The sequence below is a fragment of the Corapipo altera genome, unplaced genomic scaffold, assembly GCF_003945725.1.
Source record: "Corapipo altera isolate COAL_440 unplaced genomic scaffold, ASM394572v1 23, whole genome shotgun sequence".
Classification (NCBI taxonomy): domain Eukaryota; kingdom Metazoa; phylum Chordata; class Aves; order Passeriformes; family Pipridae; genus Corapipo; species Corapipo altera.
Genome location: NW_020884878.1, coordinates 10,583,801 through 10,607,586, shown reverse-complemented (window position 1 = coordinate 10,607,586; position 23,786 = coordinate 10,583,801). Strand labels below are relative to the sequence as shown.

The 23,786-nt window shown below is 43.0% G+C and overlaps 1 protein-coding gene and 1 long non-coding RNA gene across 3 annotated transcripts in view; one reads left to right on the top strand and one right to left on the bottom strand.

The window, feature by feature from the left end:
* Window positions 1–23,786, bottom strand: part of ASB2 (ankyrin repeat and SOCS box containing 2) — a 40,242-nt gene that overhangs the window by 5,493 nt on the left and 10,963 nt on the right. The window contains exons 4-10 of one of the 2 annotated variants that reach the window (XM_027638202.1): window positions 20,185–20,449; window positions 18,523–18,627; window positions 13,162–13,328; window positions 12,348–12,503; window positions 10,406–10,651; window positions 8,054–8,225; window positions 2,676–3,237 (exon numbers count right to left, since the gene is read on the bottom strand). In XM_027638202.1, coding sequence (XP_027494003.1) covers window positions 2,676–3,237; window positions 8,054–8,225; window positions 10,406–10,651; window positions 12,348–12,503; window positions 13,162–13,328; window positions 18,523–18,627; window positions 20,185–20,429 — 1,653 coding nt within the window. In that variant the 5' untranslated portion in view covers window positions 20,430–20,449. The remainder of the gene's footprint in view (window positions 1–2,675; window positions 3,238–8,053; window positions 8,226–10,405; window positions 10,652–12,347; window positions 12,504–13,161; window positions 13,329–18,522; window positions 18,628–20,184; window positions 20,450–23,786) is intronic. The other variant, XM_027638203.1, reaches the window with a different exon arrangement.
* On the top strand, window positions 3,167–6,102 carry LOC113944744. Its single transcript, XR_003526771.1, has 3 exons — window positions 3,167–3,251; window positions 5,139–5,273; window positions 5,426–6,102. It is a non-coding gene; the product is annotated as an uncharacterized LOC113944744 (long non-coding RNA).

Genomic DNA, 23,786 nt, shown 5'->3' with positions numbered 1-23,786 from the left:
ACCAGCTTAAACCTCTTTCAGTCTAAGCTCCTGTAACTAGATCAAATTTGATTATACATCCATGAGTCCTAACTCAAAATGCATTAAACTGTTGTGTGGATACCCTTATTCAGAAATAAAATTATATTCTCTTACCTACTAAGGAATAAAGCTGCAGAAAAGGCTATTTTACTCAGGGTAAAAGCATTCACAGAGGTGTTTACTACTCTTCTCTTATTTTTCACTGAACATTACTGTGTATTGTTTCCCAGAAGAACTAGATACAGTGATGTCTGAAGGATCGCAGTGGACAACCCCCAGTTTCCTACCTGGACTGCTCATAGGAAGTTCAGTTAGTATAGCTGGCTGCCACTTTCCAGTGCATATGCCACTGCCATGCAGTTATCCATAGGATGCACCAGCTGGGGATCTGCACTATCACCTCCATACAGCAACTTTTTTATCAGTTTAAATGAAGATACATGTAGAGTAATAAAACACTGGATCTTATTTGCTCTGTTCTTGTCTCTCCCAGAGACCTTGCCTGCCTCTTTCTGTCTTCCCTATTCACAAGCTCAATCTACAAAAACATTTTCTGGAATAAACCTGTTTCAAAAGACATTGCAGGAAAATAAACACAACAAAATGTAGGAAACTAATGCAAACCTGCAACTGCAGGCAATGGGGTTGACTCAGGGACAAAGTGGTTCTGAGCCTGTGTCCTCAGCAGAAACCTGAATGCCCTCTCGCGGCAGTACGATACCGCTCTCCCCACCTTCATGGATTTGACAGCAATTCTGGAAACACAGAGGAAGGCAGCAACCATTTTTCTGCATTCACTTTCTCCAGGACACATTAATTTAGTGGCAACAGTAAGGATTTATAGTTATGCATTTTCCAAATCCACTTACAGTAGCTCATAGTCTTTTAAAGACTAATCATTCAGATTTATTACCCTTACGTAATCTTACACAAGAAAAAAGAAAATGCATGTCCTTTGTGTGGAGAAGGCTACAGTTTCATAAGATCCTCTGTATTTCAGAATACAAACCATAGCATAACTATATATCTTGAAGCTATGTCACACGTCTTACTTCTATTAACCAAAATACTAGCAGTAAAAGCAATTTAAAAACAGTATTAGAGGGAATGAATTGCTTTTTTTTTGTATGCATTTGTCCCTTACTGCTCTCTCTCTCTAGGCACAGATAAAATTTTGTACAGCTTTTGCTACCTCTGCCTTATGTGGTCTGACCTTTGAGGAGATGACTGTGAATGACCTAATATCTTGTTAGGCGATAGTTTTAGGTGAGATCCAGAGGGAACGGGTTTTGAGTGGCTAGGATACCATAGAGGGCTACAGACAAACCGTCTTTCCCTGCCCTGGAATTCCATCTCTCTGTTCACTCTATGTGCTACCATATCATGAAACAAGGACTAGAGATGATACATTCTATTAATTATTCTTTGACAAAGTAAGTGGAATCCTGGAAGAATTTTGCTGTGGCAAACATTCTCAGGGAAAAGTCAGCTCTCTTTGGGATAAAAGATTATTGTGATGGACTCTTACCATCCTCTTTATAAGATTTTTTTGTTTGTTTGTTTTTTTCTCCAGATGTTTTACTGGAGAGTAAAGTCTTTTGGAAGACAGGACTGATAATAAGGTAAAGATTTCCTAGGATCTTTTAATATTTTCCTTTATTCTATCTGCCACTGAAGAACATTTATTGGTAACCATGTCTTTGAGATTCTTCTGAATCCCTCAAAACTACACTTAAACTAGACAGAAGTTGATTTATTTCTTCCCTGATTCTTTGCAAAATAGAAAGACTGCTGTGTTGAAATTTCTTTTTTGTGTAGCATATTGAATGATAGTAAATTTTGATTGGAAGGTCAGACTTCATTTGAGATATATTGGAAGGAGAGAACATACAGAAATCAGAAAAAAAAAGTAATCTGAGATTCTGCAAACTCCATTAAGGTACTGAGAGTCCAATCCCAGTCCAATGGAAGCTGAGCAATCTGCACTTTGGAAAGTACCACAAAGATACATGTATAAAATGTGCATATGCAAAATCTGTCTTTGAAAATATGAAATCATGGATCAAAATCTCCTAACCTCTTGTGAAAACTTCAAATATAATTCACAGTCATATAGCTAATGTAATAATTTATACTCTCTCTCTGTGACTCCTTAGCCAGTAAACTTAGAAGGTGCAAATATTTACATTCACTAGTTTACCCTCATAAAGTGAAGCTCTAGACAATTTTAATGTAACCAGTAGATAAAATTCCATATCAGACAAAACAAATCTTACAGGACATTTAAAAAAAGCAGGTTTCTACTATCTGTATGCTACCACCCATACATCTGTCAGGAAAATATACCTCACTCCTGCACCTCAGGCCCAGAGGAAAAGAATGTTATAGAACTGTCAGTAAGGCTGTCAAGATGGCTATAATTCACTGTAAATTCAAGCTGGTGCCACAGAGGCTGTTGACTACCTTCCTGCTGTCATTGAACATGAACTTGGAACATTCACAGACACTTATTGAGCCTTTTTTCTGTAAATAAAGTGGAGATATTGGCAACTTCTCTCATCAGAAAGTTGTGAGAAAAAATACACTAAATTTCTCAAGATCTATGGGTAGGAGCTGTCCTCAGAAGTCCTACAGGTAGACTGGGCAGTGCTTACCTGTACTGTGGTTGGCTCCTTGGTCAGCTGAGGATCATTAAGTCTTTCCCGTCTGTAATTTAATGCAGGATGGGGGCCATTCCCATACTGACACTCGAAACAGGAACTTGCATCACAGCCCAGATCCAGGAGATACTTCAGCACGGAGAGGTACTTCATTGAAAACATGATGGTAGCTGGAAATGTGGTGGGATGACTTGATATATAGGCATCAATGTTTGCTCCATGGTCAAGGAGCAGTTTCATGGTCTTCATGCAGCCATGACGGATGGAGATGAGTAATGGGTTGATGAGGTCAATATTGGGGTTGGCTCCAGCTTGCAGCAGGAGCTCTGTGGCGTAGATATTGTTGTTAAAAACTGCAAAATAGAGGGGGGTGGTGCGTCTGTCCTCATAAAGGCAGGACCGTTCATTGGAGAGGGCACTGTTGACCTCGTAGCCAGCATCTATCAGCTCTTCCAAGATGTCATCGTTGTTCCGCTCGGCTGCCAAGTGCAGGGGGCTGATGCCACTACGTTTGACGCGGGTGCGGCTGGTCACAGGGATCAGCATGGAGACAATCCTGCCAGCAGGAGAGTCAGCGAATAGCAGTGAGCTCTAGAGGATTTACAAGCCTACAGCAAATCATAGCTTTATGGCTGTAACCATAAGACAGAGTACTTAGGCACAGGAACAACTCTGAGAGAACCCGGGGTGTAAACTTTAAACCTATGAACAACTCCCTCTGCTCCTACCTTGCCAAAAATGTGAGTTGTATGACCCCCTCTCTCATGGAGGAACACTTTTATTTTTTGATTACCATCCAGTTTCTGCGATGTAATGGCAACTACAGGACCGATATGCTGGCACTCGCCTACCCTCTTGTAACTTCTCTTAGGTTCCACAGCCCAAATGGCAGACAACCAGCCAGGATCTACAAGATGTCCTGCACCTTCATCATCATGCTGTGGGTAGGACTAGAGGAAAAGGCAGACACGCCTCAGCCTGAGGTGCCAGCAGAAAGGCTGTATCTCCCCACCTTTTAGGGATTGCTTTATTGCTCAGCAGAGACGGGTACCAACATGAAGCGCTGACAAGTGCTGTGGGTCACGGCCACAGCAAAAGGCATAGGTTAAAATACATATTTGGTTCCCAGATCTCCCCTGGCAGATTTTACAATTCAGTTATTGCCCTGCATTGATCCTATCCTGGAGGCCCTCACTGTGTGGCTTTTGGCTGTGGCAAATCCGTGGGGCTGTCAATGTCCGTCCCAGATCATGGGGAGCCAAAAAGACAATTAGTAAAGGGGAGAAAAAGAAATAAAAATATTCTCCAGGCTGGTTTCCATGTTTTAGCCAAGGGAGAAAAAATGTACAGCCAAGTCCTAAACCCCAGTAGTGAGGGATTGCTATTGGAACGGATGATGTGGCCTTAAACACAGCGACATCAATCAAGCTGCTCTCCTTATGTAATGTGAATTTCAAATATATGATGTATAGGAGCCCTGCAGTTGCAAATCTGTGATCATTTTTATGTCTGCACAGGTGTCATTGGAGCTGCATGACCAACCCAATGGGTTAAACCTTCATTTCCTGCTATAAAGTTGGGTGGTTTAGCCAAGGCACCAGGTTGATTGTGTAGATACAGATAAGTCACCTTTCGGTACTTTCAGGCAGAGACTAAGGACCATCCAATGTGAGTCTGCCTGCTGTTTCCAGAGATGACCATGCTCCCTACATAATGTCTGTGGAGAGAGGGGTATCTAAATAGGAACTTGTGAGAGTTCAGCGAGCCAAGCACACCTTCTTCTTTTTTTTTCCTCCTATGCAGATTCCTCTATCTAGCAGCCAACAGCTTTGGTAACGCACAAACATGCAAAGCTCAGTTTCCTACCATGTAGAAAGTCTCCTTTAAAATGCTGCGTATCTTCAGCTTGACTGCAATGGCTAGTCCCAACAGCGGGCCCTCAAACATGTATTTACATAATGAACATAATAAGCCAAATATAAGTGCCAGTCTCAGTAAAACCTTTATTTGTGACAATCTTGTGATCCTGTGAAATGATCCTGTGAAAGATTGAGCCTCCAACGCTCCGAAGAACTGAAATAAGAGTTGAAGATGCATTGCACTTTACAGGATTATGTTCCTATTTACATGATGGACTATTGATGTCTCCAAGTTACTTCTAAATCTCATTTTTAAACAAAAATGTTTTTCAAATTATGTAAGTATCTTGGGAAATTAAGCACTTTTTTTTCTCTAAGCAGCCACACTAGTTTTCTAGCACTGTGACACTCGCCAGGGAGCAGGAGGTTTGGGTGCTGGTGAGTTGGCAACTTCCCATCATCAGCAAATGTTCTGTAAGAGCCTAATAACAAAAAGGGCACAGAGCACTGTGAGGACACCATGCCAAGTACCAGCATTAGTCATCCCATGATCAAATGTTTTGAAGATTTAAGGGTCTGTTTTGTTCTTTCCCTCCAGCGTATGTGCTTCAGCCAGCTCTTCACATCTGAGTTAAAGAGGCACTGCATCATTTCAGTCTGCAAGGGGAACCTGAACCTCCCTGCAGGGGTGCCACACTCAGGCTCCACATCCAAATGCTGGAGTGTTCTAGAGGTCAGTACAGTCCCTGTACTCCACATTTGTTTTGGTATGATAAGCAGGAAACATCAAATTTGTATCAATTTCATTGTGTAGCTCAAACTTGTCTCTCTTTCTTGCCCTTCAAAGTGGATTGGGTCAGTAATATGGTGCCTCTATCTCTGCAGCCTTTCCTATCTCTCTGTAGGAAGAATGCAGCTCAAGTGAAGGCAGCCAAGACCAGAGAAGTCAGACTACAGCCCATGTCTGTCACAGGGCTGAGCTTCATGTACCATTTTGAAATGGTGCCAAGTTTCTCCTTATCCCTGACTCCTGCTTCTGTGATTTCTATTTATTAGAAATTAAATGGAGCAGGAGGCAGAGCATGCTTAGTAGGAGTGTGCCAAGAGTTTACTGATTTCTATTTACTTAATAAATCTGCTCACACTTCAAAAAGTCTTCCCTTCTCAGCATCTCAGTTCCGAGGGGGAAAGAGTTAAATGACTGCTTGCAATTGTTCTACAGCTCATGAGATGACCTTTATGAATTTCTGGTCAGTATTGACAAGGTGTCATTTAAAATAAACAAACACCAAGCAACAAGAGTTGACAGTTGAGCCCTGGGACCACATTCTTTGCTTTTTGATGGTAAGGAGCCTTCATGCTCTGGCAAAAAGTTGAAGTGTGGAATTCCTGCAGAATTACGTACTAAATCTGCAGGAATACAGAGGTCACCGTGAAGGGTGTTATTTTACTGAATACCAAAGGAATTAAGAATGATCAGCCAATTGGACTAAAGCTTTGTCATTTAGATAAATATTTATAAGAGAATATCTCTTTCTTTTGTCTTTCTCTTGCACTTAGTTTGCGGCAGTTGTGCATAAAAATTTATGTTCACTCTTTTACAAGTGAAACACAGAGTTTGGCCTAAATTCTGGTCTCATTTATGCTGCTGGTTGTCAGGAATAACAGATATAAGACCTGAATCAAGCTCTTGTTTTCATTATATATATATATATAATATATATATATATAATATATTATATTCATAATAATCACATTGCAAAGTTTCCATGATAAATTTCTTTTCAGGTCATAGTGTGGGACTACTGAGGGGAGGAAAATATTAAGAGAGCTGGGCCGGACTTTATATAAAAACTGGATACAGATCAACTTACTGTACTTTCAGATAAACTTTTTCAAAACTGGAGCTGGATTCTGTCTCTGGCGCAAGGAAATGTCTTTGTAAATCAAACCCTGGAGAAAATTTTGAGTCATGCCTGCATTAATCTGTGTGGGGTATCCATGAACATGCTGTAAGTGTATAAACCTGTTACATAAATCGACATTGAGCTTCCCTCTAGAATACACAGCTTGCACGGGGAAGTAGGCCTACTCCAACTACAGAAAATTAATATCCTCGGGTCTAACAAAGTGTTTGGACAAGCTTAATTGACAGTCCCAAGCAAACCTAAACACTACGATGAAAAACTTTATGGGAAGGTGTAATGATGTCAAAAGCTTTTATTCCTTAGAGACTGTGAAATATGTAAGAATCCACTCTAGCAGTTGTCTGCAAAGATAGCTGTATTGTCCGGAAACAGTCCTTGCGGTTGGATAGACTCTCTCATTTGCCTGTTCTCCCATTTGCCTGTTCCTAGAAGTATTTTGATAGAAACTGCAATAATCAGAAGAGTCCTCTACAGTCAGAAAAGGGGTTTGTCACTGCAAGATATGACTGTGTTTTGCAAACTTAGCTGTGGGTCGCTCACCCTTCCAGCAGCAAGGGGTTAAAGGCAGGAACTAAAACTTGCTGTAGGATCAGAAGTACATGCTATGGAGTCCAGGCTCAGAAGCATCCTGCAATGTCCCAGATTTTGAAAGAGCCAGGTAAACGCTATTTACATGACAGTGCAACAATTCCATCCCAGACAGCATCTTCTATATTGATATACTTTATCACAGACTGTAGAGTTTGTCCCTTTCCCAGAAACATCTCTATTTCAGAGGACTGTAAAAATCTACCTGATTCCTGGTTATTTTTCCATTAGTTACTATTCTCACTGTTTTAAAGAATATGCTCAGCTCTGTCCCAAACACATTTCATTTGAGGCAGAAACCACAGGGTCTTTTTATGCATTTGTCTGCTATAATTAAGAGTTATTTAATCACTCAGTAATAAAATATATTTTCCAGACCATGAGCAATTCTTGTCCTTCTTTTCTGAAGCCATTCCAATTTCCTGAAAGGTTTCTGAAAGGGAGGATACCAGAACTGAACACCATATTCTAGCAACAGTCTCACTAATGCCCTAGAGATTCACTTAACCACTTCCTGCTGTCAGCAGTTGAATTATTGTCAATAAACCTGAACATAGCAGAGATGAGTCCAACATCTTCTGCTTGTGCAGAAGAATCACAATGGACTCATGTAGGAAACTACGCTGCAAAAACTATTGAGGACTAACACTCCCCACCAATACTTTTTTAATTTCATCTCAAGAATATTTTGAGGATCTCAGTTTAATCCACTTCCAAGATACATGATGTTATTTAGCTGCAATAGGTGATGTCTTGGTAAAGTTAAAGAAATCTTTCACCCTTCATTCCTGCTCACCCCATCCCATCCCAACCTGCAAACACACTCTTCAGTGTATAATTTCTGGCCCAAGCTCTGCAAGCAGAAAACCCCATTCTCAACTAATAGCTCCCTTGCTCATAATGCCAAAAATTAGATCTGAAACATTACATTCTCCTTTTCATAAGAATGTTAGATTCTTGTCTAAAAGATGAAACTATGAAATTAAATAAAACTTACTCGCAAATCCCTTTTTTGGCTGCTATGTGAAGAGGTAACAGGCCATCCTTATTGGCTTTGTTAGCATCTGCTCCTTGGGACAAAAGAAACTCCACAATATGTACATGTCCATTTTTACAGGCTTCATAAAGGGCAGTGGCATTATCACTGGCTTGAGTATTTATATCAGCACCTAGGAAGGAAGAAAATCTTTTAGCACCAAAAGGCTAAAATCAAATGGAAGGAACATGCTTTGAATGAACACTACATCTCCACAACACTGGAAATACAAAATGTGCTGGATGGGGTTGTGAAGGAGGGCATATCAAAGATGACATAGTCATATCAGTTATATACCATTATATCACAAATTTGCACAGGCTTTTAATATGATGGGTATTTTATGAGGGAGAGTTTGTCATGGGTAGCAACCATTAGGTCCCAGTCATGAATCCAGACTCCATTCAGCTATAGCTCAAAGGAAAAAAACTTTAAAATGGGTTGTTCTTTATATACCATGGCCTTTCCTTCAAACACAATAATTCCACTAATATTTATATGTTTTCACTATGTATATACACTATTCCTGATCAGGAGTTTGGACTAGATGATCTCAATAAGTGCTTTCCAAAATTCTATGGATATGTATTTATGATATATGTTTATACATATCATTCATACTCTATATATTCACACTATATTTATAGAATTTATACTATGTTTTGGTTTTAGTACATATCCAGGCTAATACAATACTCTCTAAAAAGACATCTGCATAGTGCCAAGCAAAAATTCTAAACAGGCTTTATTTGGGCATATCTTAATCGATGAATATTGCATTTCAAAACTCAGCACCTGAGATCATATCTCTTCACGAGAGCTGAAGTTTGGCTCCAGATAGTTTTACAAAAAAAAATAAAAATATTAATGTGCGAATTTTTCTTTCTTGAGCTCTAATGTGTGCTTGGCTTAATAAAAAACATGCAAATATAAAGCAAGACAACACTTTTTTGCCATGAACAATTTGGAATCTATCTTTTTCTGTTATAGATATTCAAGGCCCAAAAGCCTGGGTTTTGACTGTCATATATTGTACCATGGCGTTCTCAGGCAGGCTGCTCTATGTGTATCCTAAATGGGAATGACATTTCACTGGGGTTTTGCTTCTAAACTCCAGCAAAGAAATCATGTTTGATCATGAAACATTTCCCTGTGTTCTCACCCTAAGCTGAAGCATCTGTGTTGTGTTTGGCCCTTTGAAGGTGCTGTAGTTGGAAACATCAGGAGAACTGCAGTGACAAAACATAATGAGGGACTACGTTCTTAATGAGAAAGAAGCTGTTTTTATGATGAACATTGCTCGTCATAAACAATGAATGATATAATTCCTGGGATTTTCAGAGGACCTTTTCAGGCTTGATAAAATTGGACAGTTTTATTGGAATTTCTCCTGTGTATTTTTCTCAAAATTGAACTTCAAGGAAATCCTCTATCTAGTTTGGAACACAAATCAAATTGTGGCTTAGTTTCTAACATTGTAGGCAGCATGATGGACTAACTGGTCATGTAAAATTTTTCTGACAAGACTAGTTGGGCAGCAGATCACATTTTTTGTTCCCCAACTCTCATATCTTTCTTAGCCATACTAACTGTTTCAGAAGTTTTATTTCATCTGTGTTAAGCTCTTGTTTCACAAGTGCAGGACCCAGATCTTACCTGCATTGAAGATATTAGCCCACTGTGAAAATAAAATACGCCTCAGAATAGTATTAAAGTATGCTCTGCTTAGTGTAAAGCTGTTTCACACAAGTGGAGCATTAAAAGGTATGTTTAGTATAAGTTAGATTAAAATTCACTCTTTATATGGTTAAAAATTTACACATAGGGAGAGCTAGTCTGCTTCTATTTGATGTAAGCCATTAACTCTACAACAGTACTCTGCCTATTTTCAGCAGAATACATTAAGAGGAGGACAGCTAACATTGCCCATCACTGCACATGTTCATGAGCAGATGAGGTAGGCTAAAGTTCAACTTCTGCCGTCTATTACCACCTACAATTGTCTTTTATGACTTTGGGCTACATGTTTCAGCAGTGTGAGTTTAGAAAGCTCAAGAAATACAGTTAGACAGCACCATATTACTTCCCAGAGTAGGTGACCATGAATGAATGCTGAAGAAGTGTACGTGTCTAGATCATGCTCTCTGAAAGACCCTACCCAACTCCACCATCTGGAACAACGGGGTTTTAGTGCCTCTGCAGGCTAGGTCTTGCCTCCAGAGACACAAAAAATGCACCAGGGAGAGTTACTGGAAACTTCTAACTACTAAGAATTAAATGAATAAAGGCATATAATGGCACGGCTGTACTCACCACATTTTGCGAGGTATCTCAAGGCTTCCAGCTGCCCACTCTCAGCTGCCACAAATAAAGAAGTGATCCCGTAGGCATTTGCTGACTCAATCTTGGCACCCCCTTTCACAAGAATATCAATAATCTCCAGGTCATTTCGGGAGACAGCCTCATGGAGAGCAGTCCATCCTCGATTACAACGATGGTTGGTATCCGCATTGTACTGTACCAGGAGTCTTGCGGCTTCCGCATTCTTACGCTCACAGGCTGTTTTGGAAAAATGGGAAGAGACTAGGACAGGCTTTTGCAAATATTCTGGGTGTTGTATATTCATTTCATGTAGCTTAAGGCAGCGTAACACTGATAAGCCATAGTAAGACTAAAGACCCATTCAGGTATGAGGGCCAAGGCTGCTGCCAAAAACACTGCCTGGGACTCCTAAAGGATGTGATAGTGAAAACAATCTTCAGCTGGGAGGTGGTGGGAGCTAAGTGTCCTGTGCAAGGGTTGTGCCAAGCCTGGTACTGGGTGGAATCCAGCCCAGCATATTTGTACCAACTGGACACCACAGTGACCAAGTGGGGTGACAAATGTGCAGGAAATAATTTACAAAGATCAAATATGTTACATAAATCACATGACATGAACACTTTCTTTCCAAATTCTGTGCAAACTGACACTTTATCTTACTGTCCTGGACTGCAGATAAAGCATTTGTTATACAATGTACAGAAGAGAGGCTGGCACATTTCATAGCAGTTGTTTTTTTTTCTTTGAAATAATAGTGTCTTTTTTTCACAGAAGTGCCACCTTTTGGTTTTGATCCTTCCCTTGGGATATCTCCATGACTTCCTCTCCCATAAACAGGTGTCACTCGTGTACTGAAAGCAACTATGTAATTAGCTGCTTCTGTAATTACCTATCTATAGCTCTGAAGAGTTTAATTTGCTTCCATATGAGGGATGGCTACTTTGTTATGATAGACTTTTTTTTAATTTGTTTTTGTTTGTTTGTTTGTTTCTGTTGTTGTAAGATAAACTAGAAGATACTGCATCAATGCTAGCACATTGTTATTAAGAGTTTTTCTCTGCCTAAAGTGTTCTTTTCACATCGTTGTTGTTATTATTATTACTATGAGCACTACTATTACCACCACTACTGTGTGTTTAATGCACAGCTGAACAGCTTTCCTTTAGCCAACTAAAAGCCAGAATTTTAAAACAAAAGCATTTTAAACTGAGCAGCTCTAATGACAGGCATCCAAAGCTGGAGGTAAGATTGGTGTTTTAACCAGTAATATGTGCTTTTAACGTTTTAGAGTGCTAAAAATTGTCATGGCAGGAGCAAAGGCAGATTGACACGAAGGTGTGAGAGATCATCTCCTTCTATGAATCTTTGTGATGTCATGGATTTATTGCTATTCTGCTAAAGAAAGAAAGTGTTCTCTCCAACTAGCAGCAAAGTAATACGTCCACGTTAAATATTTTATCCACCTTGCTGAGTCGTTTATAATTTTATGCCTCGCCATAGGACACAGCTTGGCCTGGCTCACACAGTATATGAATCACTGGCATGTCTACAGTTACTGTACTTCCACATCGAACATCTACTTAGGTCCTACTGTTTAAAAAAGCATTCATATTCCAGTACTCTCCAGCTTTCTGTAAGTTTGGGACATTGCGTGGACAGCCTGTGCTTAGGGCCCCACTGAACCTCTCACACCCCACCCTCAGCACCACATCAAAGCTTGCACCCTGCAGGGCAGCTGCTAATCCTGTTTCTATTACAGATAAGAAAAAAGGCCATGGCATGGCAGGTCAGATGTAAGAGATAGAGGACTACTGCAGGGAAGTAGAAAACAGGAGCTAATTGCCGAGTTTCTGCCCTTTATCACAAGTGATCCTGCAGTTCTGCCTTGGTGGTGCCAGAAGAGTTCAGCATCCCTGGAAAAGCAGCTACACACCTTTGTAGAGCGGCGTTTCTCTGGCCTTGTTGGAGATGTCAGGCTCAGCCCCAGCCTGCAGCAGGGTGAGCAGGCAGTCCAGGTTGCCCCGGCTGGTGGCCAGGTAGAGAGCTGTCTCCTCATTGAGAGTGCGTTGGTCGATGGTGCTGGGGTACGCTGTGGAGGAATGGTGAGCCCAAAGTCATTACGGCGTGTAGTGCACAAGTATCTACAGCATCATCACCTTCCAAAATCCTTGGAGTTTCAAGTAAGTTTTTATTGTTTCTTTTCCTTTTCCATGATCAATATAAGTTAGGAATATACTATAACGTTACTATAATTCAGATTGAGTATCTAAATCTGTCACCAGTTTAGATTAAAATGTTCAGCTATGGCTACTAGTGATGCAGAAAGTTGTTGAGTAACTTCAGCAGCAATTTGAAAACAAACTACAGGAGTTAACTGCCTTCAAGCACAAGCAAAGAGGTGATGGGTTGGATCTCCAGCCAGTGGCAAGTGAGGTGATTCCTGTCAGCTTTGGCAGCTGAGCAGCTCATAATAGTAGAGAGCTCAGCTTCAAGGCTTTAGTGTGAGACATCCTTGGCTTGGCAGGATCTATCCCGATATCAGTTTCTCCCAAATATCCTAACTTTTAAGGCTTCAGTTTGGAAACCTATTTTCCAATAGAAAATGAAATTAATATACAGTCAGAGAGGTTGGAAAAAAGTTTCACACACAGTCCCAGGCCAGGATTGGGATGCTGCTAATACTGCCTTTTAGTTTATTCATATTCTTCTTCTCCATTTTGTAATTAATTAGTTTTAAGTTCACTGACCTTTTTGCAACAGGCTCAGGCAACCCACTTGGCCATAGTATGCAGCTTCGTGGAGGGGTATCCAGCCATCCTTATTAGGTTTAGAAAGGTTTTTTCCTGATTTCATCATGTTGCATACTGCTTTTTCATCTCCATCCTTGATCGCTGCCACTACAGGGTCAAGTTCTCTTTGAAACAAGATTAAAACTTGATTACTGCTTCCTTCATTACTGAGAAGCTTTTTGGAGCAACATTACTGTATCATTTGATCAAAATAGTGAACCCCTTCAGCCTATATACCAAGTATTTGTGGCCCTGAGGTGTCTTGCCACAGGGCCTGTAGAGGTAAATTTGTCTTCTCTAATTTTACCATTCTCAGCAAATCAAGAATCGCTCTCTAGAGGAACTGATCTCTCTCCTCAGAGAGTAAGGAAAGTGTAGGTGTAACTAATCTCTGACATAAACAGTTATTTTAAGTATCTGGATTTGGGGAATACTAGCCCTGCCCTTGCTCTGTACACTGCGAAGTGCCCATGACTGTGATAATTATTTCACCTTGCTGTCCCATGTGGCATGGTGCTTCCATATGAGCTCTTTTAAACAAGATCAGCTTTGAAGAGCATTGCCCCTGTTCACCCCTGAAGAAATGTTCAGATTTGCAGGTGGCTTTAGCAAAAGTTATCAATAAATCTTACTCTTGTATTTTGAAAATACTTCCTATTTGCTTACACAATCCAATTTTCAGAATTTAGCTGATCCAATAATCACAGAATCACAGAATATACTGAGTTGGAAGGGACCCACAAGGATCATCGAGTCCAACTCCTGGACCTGCACAGGACCATCCCCAAGAGTCACACCATGTGCCAGAAAGTATCATCCAAACGCTCCTTCAACTCTGTCAGGCTCAGTGCTGTGACCACTTCACTGGGGAGCCTGTTCCAGTGCCCAAACACTGCCTGGGTGAAGAACCTTTGTCTTTCATCCAACCTAAACCTTCCCTGACATAACTTCAGGCCATTCCTTCAGGTCCGTGTGAACATTAGGGTGTTTGTCTTGACTCTCCTTTTTTTCATCCAGGGATGGCTGAAAAAAAATACACCCACCTGAATGAAATTCTGAGCTGCCCTTCATCATGTCATCACAGAGATCCACAGCTATAGTTATTTCAGCATTGAAAAAACAGATTTTCAGAAATAGTAACTATTTCAAACACTATTGACCTTAAAAAATATGTCTCCAGTGTCTCAGTAAGACATATGACATGCTGGACACTTCTGAAAATCTGGTTGTTAGCTGTTAAGTGGTTCATGACTTGATCCATTCTAACCCAACAAACCACTCACAGGCTCCACAGGGTCAAATAACTTCTAGACACAAGGATTAAAAGGAATGAAAAACTATTAGGGAGGAAGTGAATATTTAAAAGTCTCTCCAGAGTTCAAAGTCATTGAAATGTGTAGAATCAGTGGATATATAAATAAATCTTTTATTTGGTGCTACCTAGTTCTGATACTTCCAAGAAGAGGCTCACTATGAAAATCTACAAAAAGCATAAAGTGTGCTCCATACTACCCAGCATGAGGCACAACGAACAGCCTACAAGTGCACTTTGCCCTCACAAGCCTTCCCTCTGCCAAGGATGCATTCCACACACTCTGGGCACTGACCCATTTCTCCAAGCTCTGTAAGAGTGGTTGCAGAGCAGGGCTGACCCGGGCACATGAGTCCTTCTGCAGAGCAACAGTGAGAGCTACTGGGAGTCTCCCCACAGAGCAGGGGTCACAACACTGCCTGACAGTCACCATGTCCCCAGTCAGCGGTGCCTGCAGCAGGGCCTGCTACCCTCCTTCTACCTCATCTGAGGCTGCCAGGAGCGTGATAGAGGCAGGGAGCTGGGAAGTGAGTCCTCTACAGCCAAGTCAGGCAGGACCCCTGCCCGTGGTGGACAGCAGCTCTGTGCATGATGCTGGGCTGTGCCTTCCAGTGTTGGCATCTGCTTGAGCTCCTGCTGAGCTGTGCTGGGACAAGGCAGCCACAGCTTTCTTATTTTGATGCACTAAATAACTAAGCTCTAGAACAGCTAACATTGTAAAGGAAGAAGCACTTTTCTGGTTCTAATGGGAACTTGCAAAAAATTAATGTGGGCTATACTTTCAGAGACAGAGAGCAAGAGGTTCATGAGAACATAGGAGCATTTGTGGTTTGAAATAACTCTATGGAAAAAAACTTGCAGTCCTGAAGCCAGAGAGATGTGGGAGACAGGGAGGTGTGCGTGTCTCAGAGAGACTGTTAGCATAGACAGGGTAAGAATACAGCATGTGTTAAAGGTCATGCAGGGTAGTGATTATGGGAACAACCTTAAACTCTAGTTATGACAGAATGAAAGTCTAAAATACCACAATAGAGTGAGATCAGAGACATAAAAATATGGGCAGGTTAGCACAGGTCTCCTCACAAAGCAGATTACTGGTATAACCTCTGTATTTAGTGCGAGTTACAGGAGCAACACTGGATTCCATTGTCTTGCAGGGGCTGGATGGACCAGCAGCCTGAAACTCACACAGGCATCACTAATTTCAGTTTGCCCAAAGGTACCTAATCTGTGCCATAAACATTGATATTAGCATTGAAAGAAAAGTCACCAAGCTGCTTTTCTGAGGATAAACTCAGGGCCTTGAAGTAGAACAGGTGAACTCAATACCTATGCCAGAGAATGGGAGAAACCACCATTTCCCAGGTGAAAAAGTGCTTGGTGCCTCTTGCTCTTTCTCTACAGCTGAAAGCAGTGATTTCAAAACAGTATAGTCACAAAAATAACAAGACTGGAATGGGGAGAGATATGGGACACAAGGTCAGGCGTTTTGCCTGAGAAGATAGCAGCTAGAGCAGGCAGCTGTCTCCCTGGTCACAGCCCTCCCAGGAGGAATCAACTGACCTCCGATAACTGCCAGGCTAAGGTCCCAGGGACACAGCTGTATCTTCAGGCTGATTAAAGTACCCTGGGGACTAAGCCTAAAATTGCTAATTTTGTAAGGATAATAAATTTTTATACAGGTGTTAGAAACTGAGCATTTTGTTGAAATCAGCTGACAGCAACCATTGGCATCTCTGGCTGGGAGAGGAGGCGGAGGTGGGGGATCTTCATCTTTCAACACCTCTGGCACCAGGCTGCTGAAACCATCTGTTGTTCTGTGCAAAAGTTCATGTTACACGTACACTGCAACCTCAGGATTTGGGCACATGATAGAGTTACTGGCACATAATAAGTTACTGTGTGCCAGGTGGACCATGGCAGGAGGCTGTGCATGGGGCTGGCACACAGCAAATGCAAGGTGAATCACGTTATATGAGACCTCAGTGAAAGCAGGAGGGTACCTTGGATTTGTGGTAGGGTTAAAAATGTGTGAAGAATCAGTTACTATTCTGCTTAAGCCCTCAGATCTTGAATGAAGCAAACTTCTGTCGGGTTCCTTGACCTTAAATGATTCCTGAGTAAGATGAGGGGGTTTACTGGACGAGGCTGCAGATGCTTTAGCCAAGCAAATTCCAGATCAGAACAGAAAGTTTAATGAATCTCCATGTGAAATCCTTGTTTTCTGCCTGGTTTATAATTGGCTGTTATAAAACCCCAGCATATTCTTCTGCCTGGATTTCATCAGATATAGAAAAAACAAGTATTAAAACTATGATGTAAGTCTTAATATCTGATGAAATCTTAACCTTATAGGCAACTCGAAAGAATTACTGCATTTCAAAGGCCAGTAGCCAAGACAATAAATACTCATTGCAGATGAGATATATGGTGAGGTCAATTTGAAGTGCTGCAGAAGAGGTTCAGTGGAGTATGGAAAAGTTCATGAAGCTCTTTCTTTTCCTACCAGCCTGGAGTGATGCAGGCAGCATTGAAGCAACAGCACTTCCCCAGGTGAAGCCAAATATCATCCCTTCCTGGATCTGAGACTAGGGTAAAATCATGCTCTCCTGTGGCTTCCCAGCTATATTTTTGCTCTCACTTGGCAGAAGAGGAGGGCTGGTTTATCAGCCTTATCCCAGCCTTTTTGCAGGCTGAACTCAATCAAGCTGCTTGATGCAGAAGAACAGCCTGCACCCCACCCTGCTGCTGGACCCAGAGCATCATAGAGGCATGCAAGGAGTGCAGAGCACGTACTGAGAGGATGTGATTTCAGTGTGGCCAAGGGGAGCTGGCAGGTGACAGGGATAAGGCAGGCTTCATGCTGCAGCAGAAAGAGGTGTTCACAATGTCAGGGAGGGTAATGGCAGTGGAGGGCCAGGAACAGACCCTGCATCAGCCAGGATGCAGGGGGAAGTGAGGAAGATTGTAGCGCTGGGTGAGGGATGAAAGGAAGAAGAGTGTTGGAGGAGTAGTCCCTGCAACCAGGCATCCAGGGAGAGACTCGTAACACAGATAAAAAAAAAGTAGATTTGAACTGGGTAGATAAAAAGGGCAGGGAATTTTTTTCTGCAAGGATACAGAGAAGTCCTGCCTACAATACTTTTCTCTTGTCATCTGATAGCTAAGGGCAGGTGCACATATCTACTCTGCCTGCAGAGAGTTGTAATAAACCCATCACAGTCCAGACATTTCCACTACACTCGGGCACTGTGGCAGAGCTTAGGCCACCCCCTTGCCTGTCTGCTTTCCTCATCCAAGACTCTGTTCACTTAAGCTTATTTGCAGCCCTCCTAACAGCAAAGCACAGCCAGGAGGATCAGAGTCAGTCAAGCTAGTTTCCTCTGGGCAAGTAAGCCCTCTTGAGTGTGGCAGAACAGCACAGATATGGCTGGGAAAAGGCACAGCATCTTGGGAGCATTTATAAAATATTTACTTTGAAGGACTGCACTTTCTTATCTTGTTTATATACGGTGATACATTTTTTTCCCCATTCTTCCCCATTGTTGAACCCTGAACTTAATACCAATGCAATATACAATTACTATCAGCACCTGCCTGCCTCATCTACCATGTTGATAAGTGAGCCAGTCTATATAAATCACAGTGCATTTGTCCCTTCGCTGCTGTCCTTGTCACCTCAGAGCTACTGACTGACCAAGAATCCCCAGGACATGTACACTGAAGGGATGCAGAGAGATGAAGAGGGAGAAGGGAACAAGGGAGGTTTGAGGTGGCTCAACTGCAAGAGCCTGGGCATGGTCTGGGACAGCTAGGAGATTGGAAGGAAGGGCAGGAGTGCAGCAAGGGTGTGGTGCAGGTGTCAGCAAGACCTCCTCCAGATGAACACACCATCTCCCCCCACCACACACCATCGCCACCCAGAAGTGATGTCTTAGTGGGAGAGTGGGTAGCAAGGCTTGTTTTGACTGCAGGGTAAAACAGGAGAGGAAGAGGGAGACACTTACACGGGCTGGGATGTGCTGCACAGGCTGCTGTCGTACCTTCGCCTGACACCCCAGGCTGCCCCCGAGCTGGATGGCTGAGCACGGCCTGTCTGCTGGGCCGCCAATCTGGAGTGGCGATGACATGAATGGAATAAGGAAAAATACTCCGAATAGGAGAAACAGGTCATGCTGAGGCAGAAAGAGAGACACACATCCACAGAAATGGAGCGAGAAAGCCTGCCGGTCAGGGCGTTGAATAAAAGCAGATGGCCACGGCTTGCACTGCACTGGATTCAGCTGCTCACTCGGCTCGAGTTTATTTTTGGCCCTCTGAGGAAGCGTCAGGGGATTCAAATGACCATATAAGACAACAGTGTGGTTAACCCTACCACCACCGCACAGGAAGCAGGCATGAGGCGAGGTGAGGTGACATTCATCACCTCCACAGTGCCACGCAAGCAGGTCAGAGACAAGTGCAGAGGAGGACCCAGGATGTCTGGGTGTCAGCTCCACTTCAGTTTGGCTCTCCCAGGTGGCAGAAGTGTTCAGCAGTGCTACAGATCTGGTGATACAAGCTGGAAAGGTTTTCCCTCCAGTGGGAGGTCAAACTCTGCTGGGCTGAGGCAAGGGCAGAACAGGTTAATGCACAGAAATGCTAATGCTGCCTTTTGCCAAAATATCAGTTGTCAAAGGATACCCAAGGAGGACAAGACCAAATGGCCAGGGAAGCCCTTATTCTCCCCAGCGTCAGGTCCCCACAGCACAGCTGACAGTTTAAGAGCATAGTAATGACACTGAAAAGCCACAACCTTTGGTGGGAAGTAGGATTGGAGGCTATACTGCATCCTGATTCCACAGCTATGAACATGCTTACATTGAATTATCATTGAATTGTTCCCAGTTTCCCACCCTTGGAAACCAAACAACCACAGGTGTTAATGAGCAAGGTGTCAGAGGGTGGAGTTATGACAAAGAAGGAGGAGCAAAACTTTGGTTACTCCTAGTTTATTAAAAAATGAAAAATTAGTTTAAAAGGATATTTTCCCTTGTTTTGGAGGTGACTTTGGGACCTATTCCCTTTTCCCTTGAGAAATCTACCTTATATAAAATGAAAGGGGAACATGGCCTGGGTTCGAAACTGTCAGCAGGTCTCTGTGATGACAGCTCAGCATTGCAGGGGAGGGGGATGGTGCCACAATTTCGTGTCTGGAGCTGTTCTTGTCTGAGAGTAGCATGTTTGAAGTCTCTGACTGATCTGAAATAGCCACATCCTCTAAAAACTGGAGTATCTAAAAGGTAGCCAGCTCACATTATACCTATTTTTTGCATCTCTCTTATGTTTTCCTATAACAAATGCTGTCCTCCCTCTCTGGTGAAACCTAAGCTCGGCATATAGTGTGTCCCTGAGGGGGAAAGGAGCAGGTAGCCTCAGGAGGGCTTCTGTGGCTCAGGAAAGCTTGTGTCCCTTTTTTTTTGTTTTATTTGTTACTTAAAACAGACAACATCAAGCATATTCTCATTTTGCTGTGAGCGCATAAATTGTTGACCTCATTGGATTTATAGCAGACTCTGGCTTTCACACTAATGACAGGCTTGCGGAGGAGCCGCCTGGCAAAGCTAATTAGAGAGCACGTGGTCTGACAGGGGAGGCTGTTTTCCCTTCCCGGGCAAGGACTCACTTACCTTTGCCAAGGGTAGATGCGGTAAGGTGGGTTGTGGGGGCTGGCACGGCTGGGGGTGGCCACCGCACCAGCACATGCCACCATTGACTTCTGGTGGCTCTGGGCACCTGGCTGACCTGCAGGGTCCTCCTCCAAGCTCTGCTGGATGGCCATCTTTATAAGCTCATCTTCACTCAGGCTACTGTACAGACTGTATTCCTCACAGCCTATTGTTTGTCTTTGAGTATTTGCTGCTGTTGTAGCCATTTTTATTATTCTTTTCTTTCCTGTAAAAAGAAATTGTGATCATCAAAATCTGGAAAATGAAAGAAAGAGACTCAACTATCTTGTGCTCAACTATCAGCTCTGCCTCTTGATTAGACTGACCAGAAAATCCTTCAGAAATCCTCCACTAGGGAGAGAATGTTATCTGCTAAAATCTGCATGTAAACTTAATGAACTAAGTCTTTTCTATCACACAGAAATAACTGTTTTAACTGGTGTTTTAAAAAGAGGAAGTGAGCTGTTGCACACAGGGCAGGTTTTTATCTACTTCTTTTGGTTTCCAAATCTCAAGAGAAAATAGGTAAAGGAAATTCCCGTAAAATTAAAGGGGTACAGTTTTGAATTTTATTTAGGAGAAGACCAATGGATGTCTCTTTTTATTGGCTTTTTCTTGCTCTAATTGCAGGAAATTAAGGGAAGAGGTTTGTCTCTTTGCTGGTTTTCTGAAAGGACAGATTCTCCACCATGAAGTGTAAAGAAACTGTTGAGCAAGTTTTTCCTCCATATCTGGAGATCTCTCGAGCAACATGCAAAGCTATGCTTTGAAGTGCCTTTGTTTCACTCAGCGAGGAAAGCAACACAAGATTGCTGTGTTTCACTTCTGATTTTTTGCTTTTTCACAGAACAAAGTTCAAGGTCATGAGTGAGCTGGAAATGAGAGAAGGGGGAAACACTGGGGCACACTCAACAATCACAGAATGACTGTGAGCCACCAATGCAGCATGAACTAAAAAGGCCAGAATAATCCAAAATACTGAAGAATTTCCAGCAGTGATAGAGAAGTACTAATGGCATGAATGGTATGATGCTCTAGCAGGATCTCATTTGGATGACAAAGAGCACTCTGGCCACCAGTGTTCAAGAGCCAAGGGATTATTTTATGGGAGGAAAAGGAAAAGCTTGCCTCGGAAGATGACAGCCAACATGGAATAGGTTTACTTTTTATAAGCACTGAGTGAGAACTGTGTAAAATAATGGAGAACAGTGGGATGAGGAGCAACAAGAACAAGCTGCCCAGGAGGACATGAGCATGACAGGGTGGGACAGGGACCCAGCAGGAGGAGGCTGTGGAGGCATGTCCCCCACGTGCAGAGAGGTGAGGGGCTGGCTGAGAGCACCTGTAGGGTTATCAAAAAAGCTGCCTGGCCCCACCCTGTGTCTGCCGGTTCCTGTCCCAGCCATGCCACAGCAGGGTTGGTCTGCAGCTCCACACAGCCTGGCTGAGCCCAGGTTCAGGTCCCACTGATCTGGCCCATCCGGCAGAGCCACGAGCATGAGCACCACTGTGCAGGAACCTGCCTCAGCAGGAGCCTCAGGGAGCCATCAGCTTCTCTTCCTGTGCAGCTGCTCTCTCCAGCAGACAGGGCCTCTGCCCCCAGCTCACCAGGTGCCTGGGGCAGCCTGGCTTCCTGGGCACTCGCACCTACATTGATGGCAGACAAGCCTCACACCAGGAAGGTACCCTGCTATGGTAGCCCTTGCTGCTGTGTGCACAGCCCAGAGACGGTCCTGACCTGGAGGAAATGGTAGCTCACCAAATGGCAACAGGGCCATATCTATGCATGTCCAGACTCTCATGTTTGTTTCTTTAACCATAATTTAAAAAACCCCACCCCCTCACTAAGTAATACAGTTTGAAGAAATTGCAAGAATTTGAATTAAGCCGTAAGTAACTTAAAATCTTGAATTTAAGGTTTTCATTTCAGACATGGTGGTATCTCCCACATCAATAGCCACCTCAGACTAGCCAAGCCCACCCCAGAAGTGTGAAGACTTCAGTGTAAAGGGAAGCCCAGCAGATTTCAGGCTGACATTATGATGTTTAACAACAAAGGATATATTTCACATCCATGAAAAATGCCAAAATAAAACCTTCAATTGGCTCTAAACAATGCTGTCAAATTTTGATGGGTTTTATTTTTTTAATTTATTTATTTTGTTTATTTATTTTATTTTTTTTATTTCTGTTTTCAGCCATATCTCTCATGGCTACAGTTGGTTCCCTTCTCCAGTGGGAGCTGGTATGCCTCAGCTCTGCTATGACCCTTGCTGTCCCTAAGATCCAAGCCCAGACACCAAGTAACAGATAGCTCTTGTATGGAGCTGCTGCCCGTCCTGCACCCCAGCTGCTCCAATACCTGTCTTTGGCTGTGCTCCAGTGAGTGTCTGGCCAAGAACAATGACACAACTTTGCTTTTCCTGTAGCTGCTGCTGCTGTTTGGCTCTCTCAGCTCCTGAAATGCTGAGCAGCACTTGCATAGCTGCCCATAGGTACTCACGTAGTAGCTGGTGAATGGCAGATGTGTGGAATCCACGGGCTGGAGTCAGAGGGCTTGTCTGCAGCATCCAGCGCTGCATCCAGCACTGTAATGCCTTAATGTATGGACCTGGCCCCAATGGTGACTCAGAGACCTAAACAAAGCCGTCAGTGGAGAGGGCAGGATCTGATGGTAAGCTCCTAATGGAGGTGATGCACAGTGACTCTTTGAAGGAGGCAAGAATGGAAATGAAACTGCTCCTCTTTGAGGGCAACCTGCACCAGTGCAACCTGGGACACAGATCCTTCCTCTGTATCCTGCCCAATCCCATCACCGGCATCCTTATGCCACAGGAGGTACGGCAGGCAGTGAATCCATCCTCACTGTGCTTCTGAGCTGGGTGTTGCAGTACTTTCAGGGGCAGTCAGGCCTTTGAGGAGTGTGCAGGAGACTACTACCAACATGATACCACACCCTGGCACAGAGGAGCTAACTGATTTAGCTATCTCACTAAATTCCCGATGGATCCAGGTATAAAAGCCATTTCTGTACATCTTCCCCTCCCTTCTTTTGTTTCACACCTTGTTAAGGCACAGGGAGTGAAAGGGAGATTTTGTGTTTGCATGGATCATTCCTATTTCACCCTCTTATTCTTAGTAGGGGTTAACTGGGTCCAATCCACTTGCAGAGCAAAGGGAGAATGTTTTCTGCATGTTGGTGAGCCTCACTAATCTAAATATTTTGACAAGAGTTCCACAGAGTGCAGAAACAACAGTGTTAGCTGCAGCTCACACCACTGACTCATCTTGCAGGGAGAAACTTTGTAGGGCTCAAAATAAAGCTTTTTTGTCTGCTCATTGAACTGCACAAACATGATGAAGGTGTGAGGGTCATATCCTGGGGCTGCAGGAGCTTTTGGGCCCTTACTGAGAGCCAGAGACAGCCTTGGCTGCCCTGAAACCCCACAGAGACTGTTACAGTTGGACTTGAAGCTGTTCTTGCATACCCCTGCCTGTGTCCCCTTGCTCAGAATGACCTGTGTGGTGTGACTGAGTTTGGCAGGAGGCACAACACATGCCTT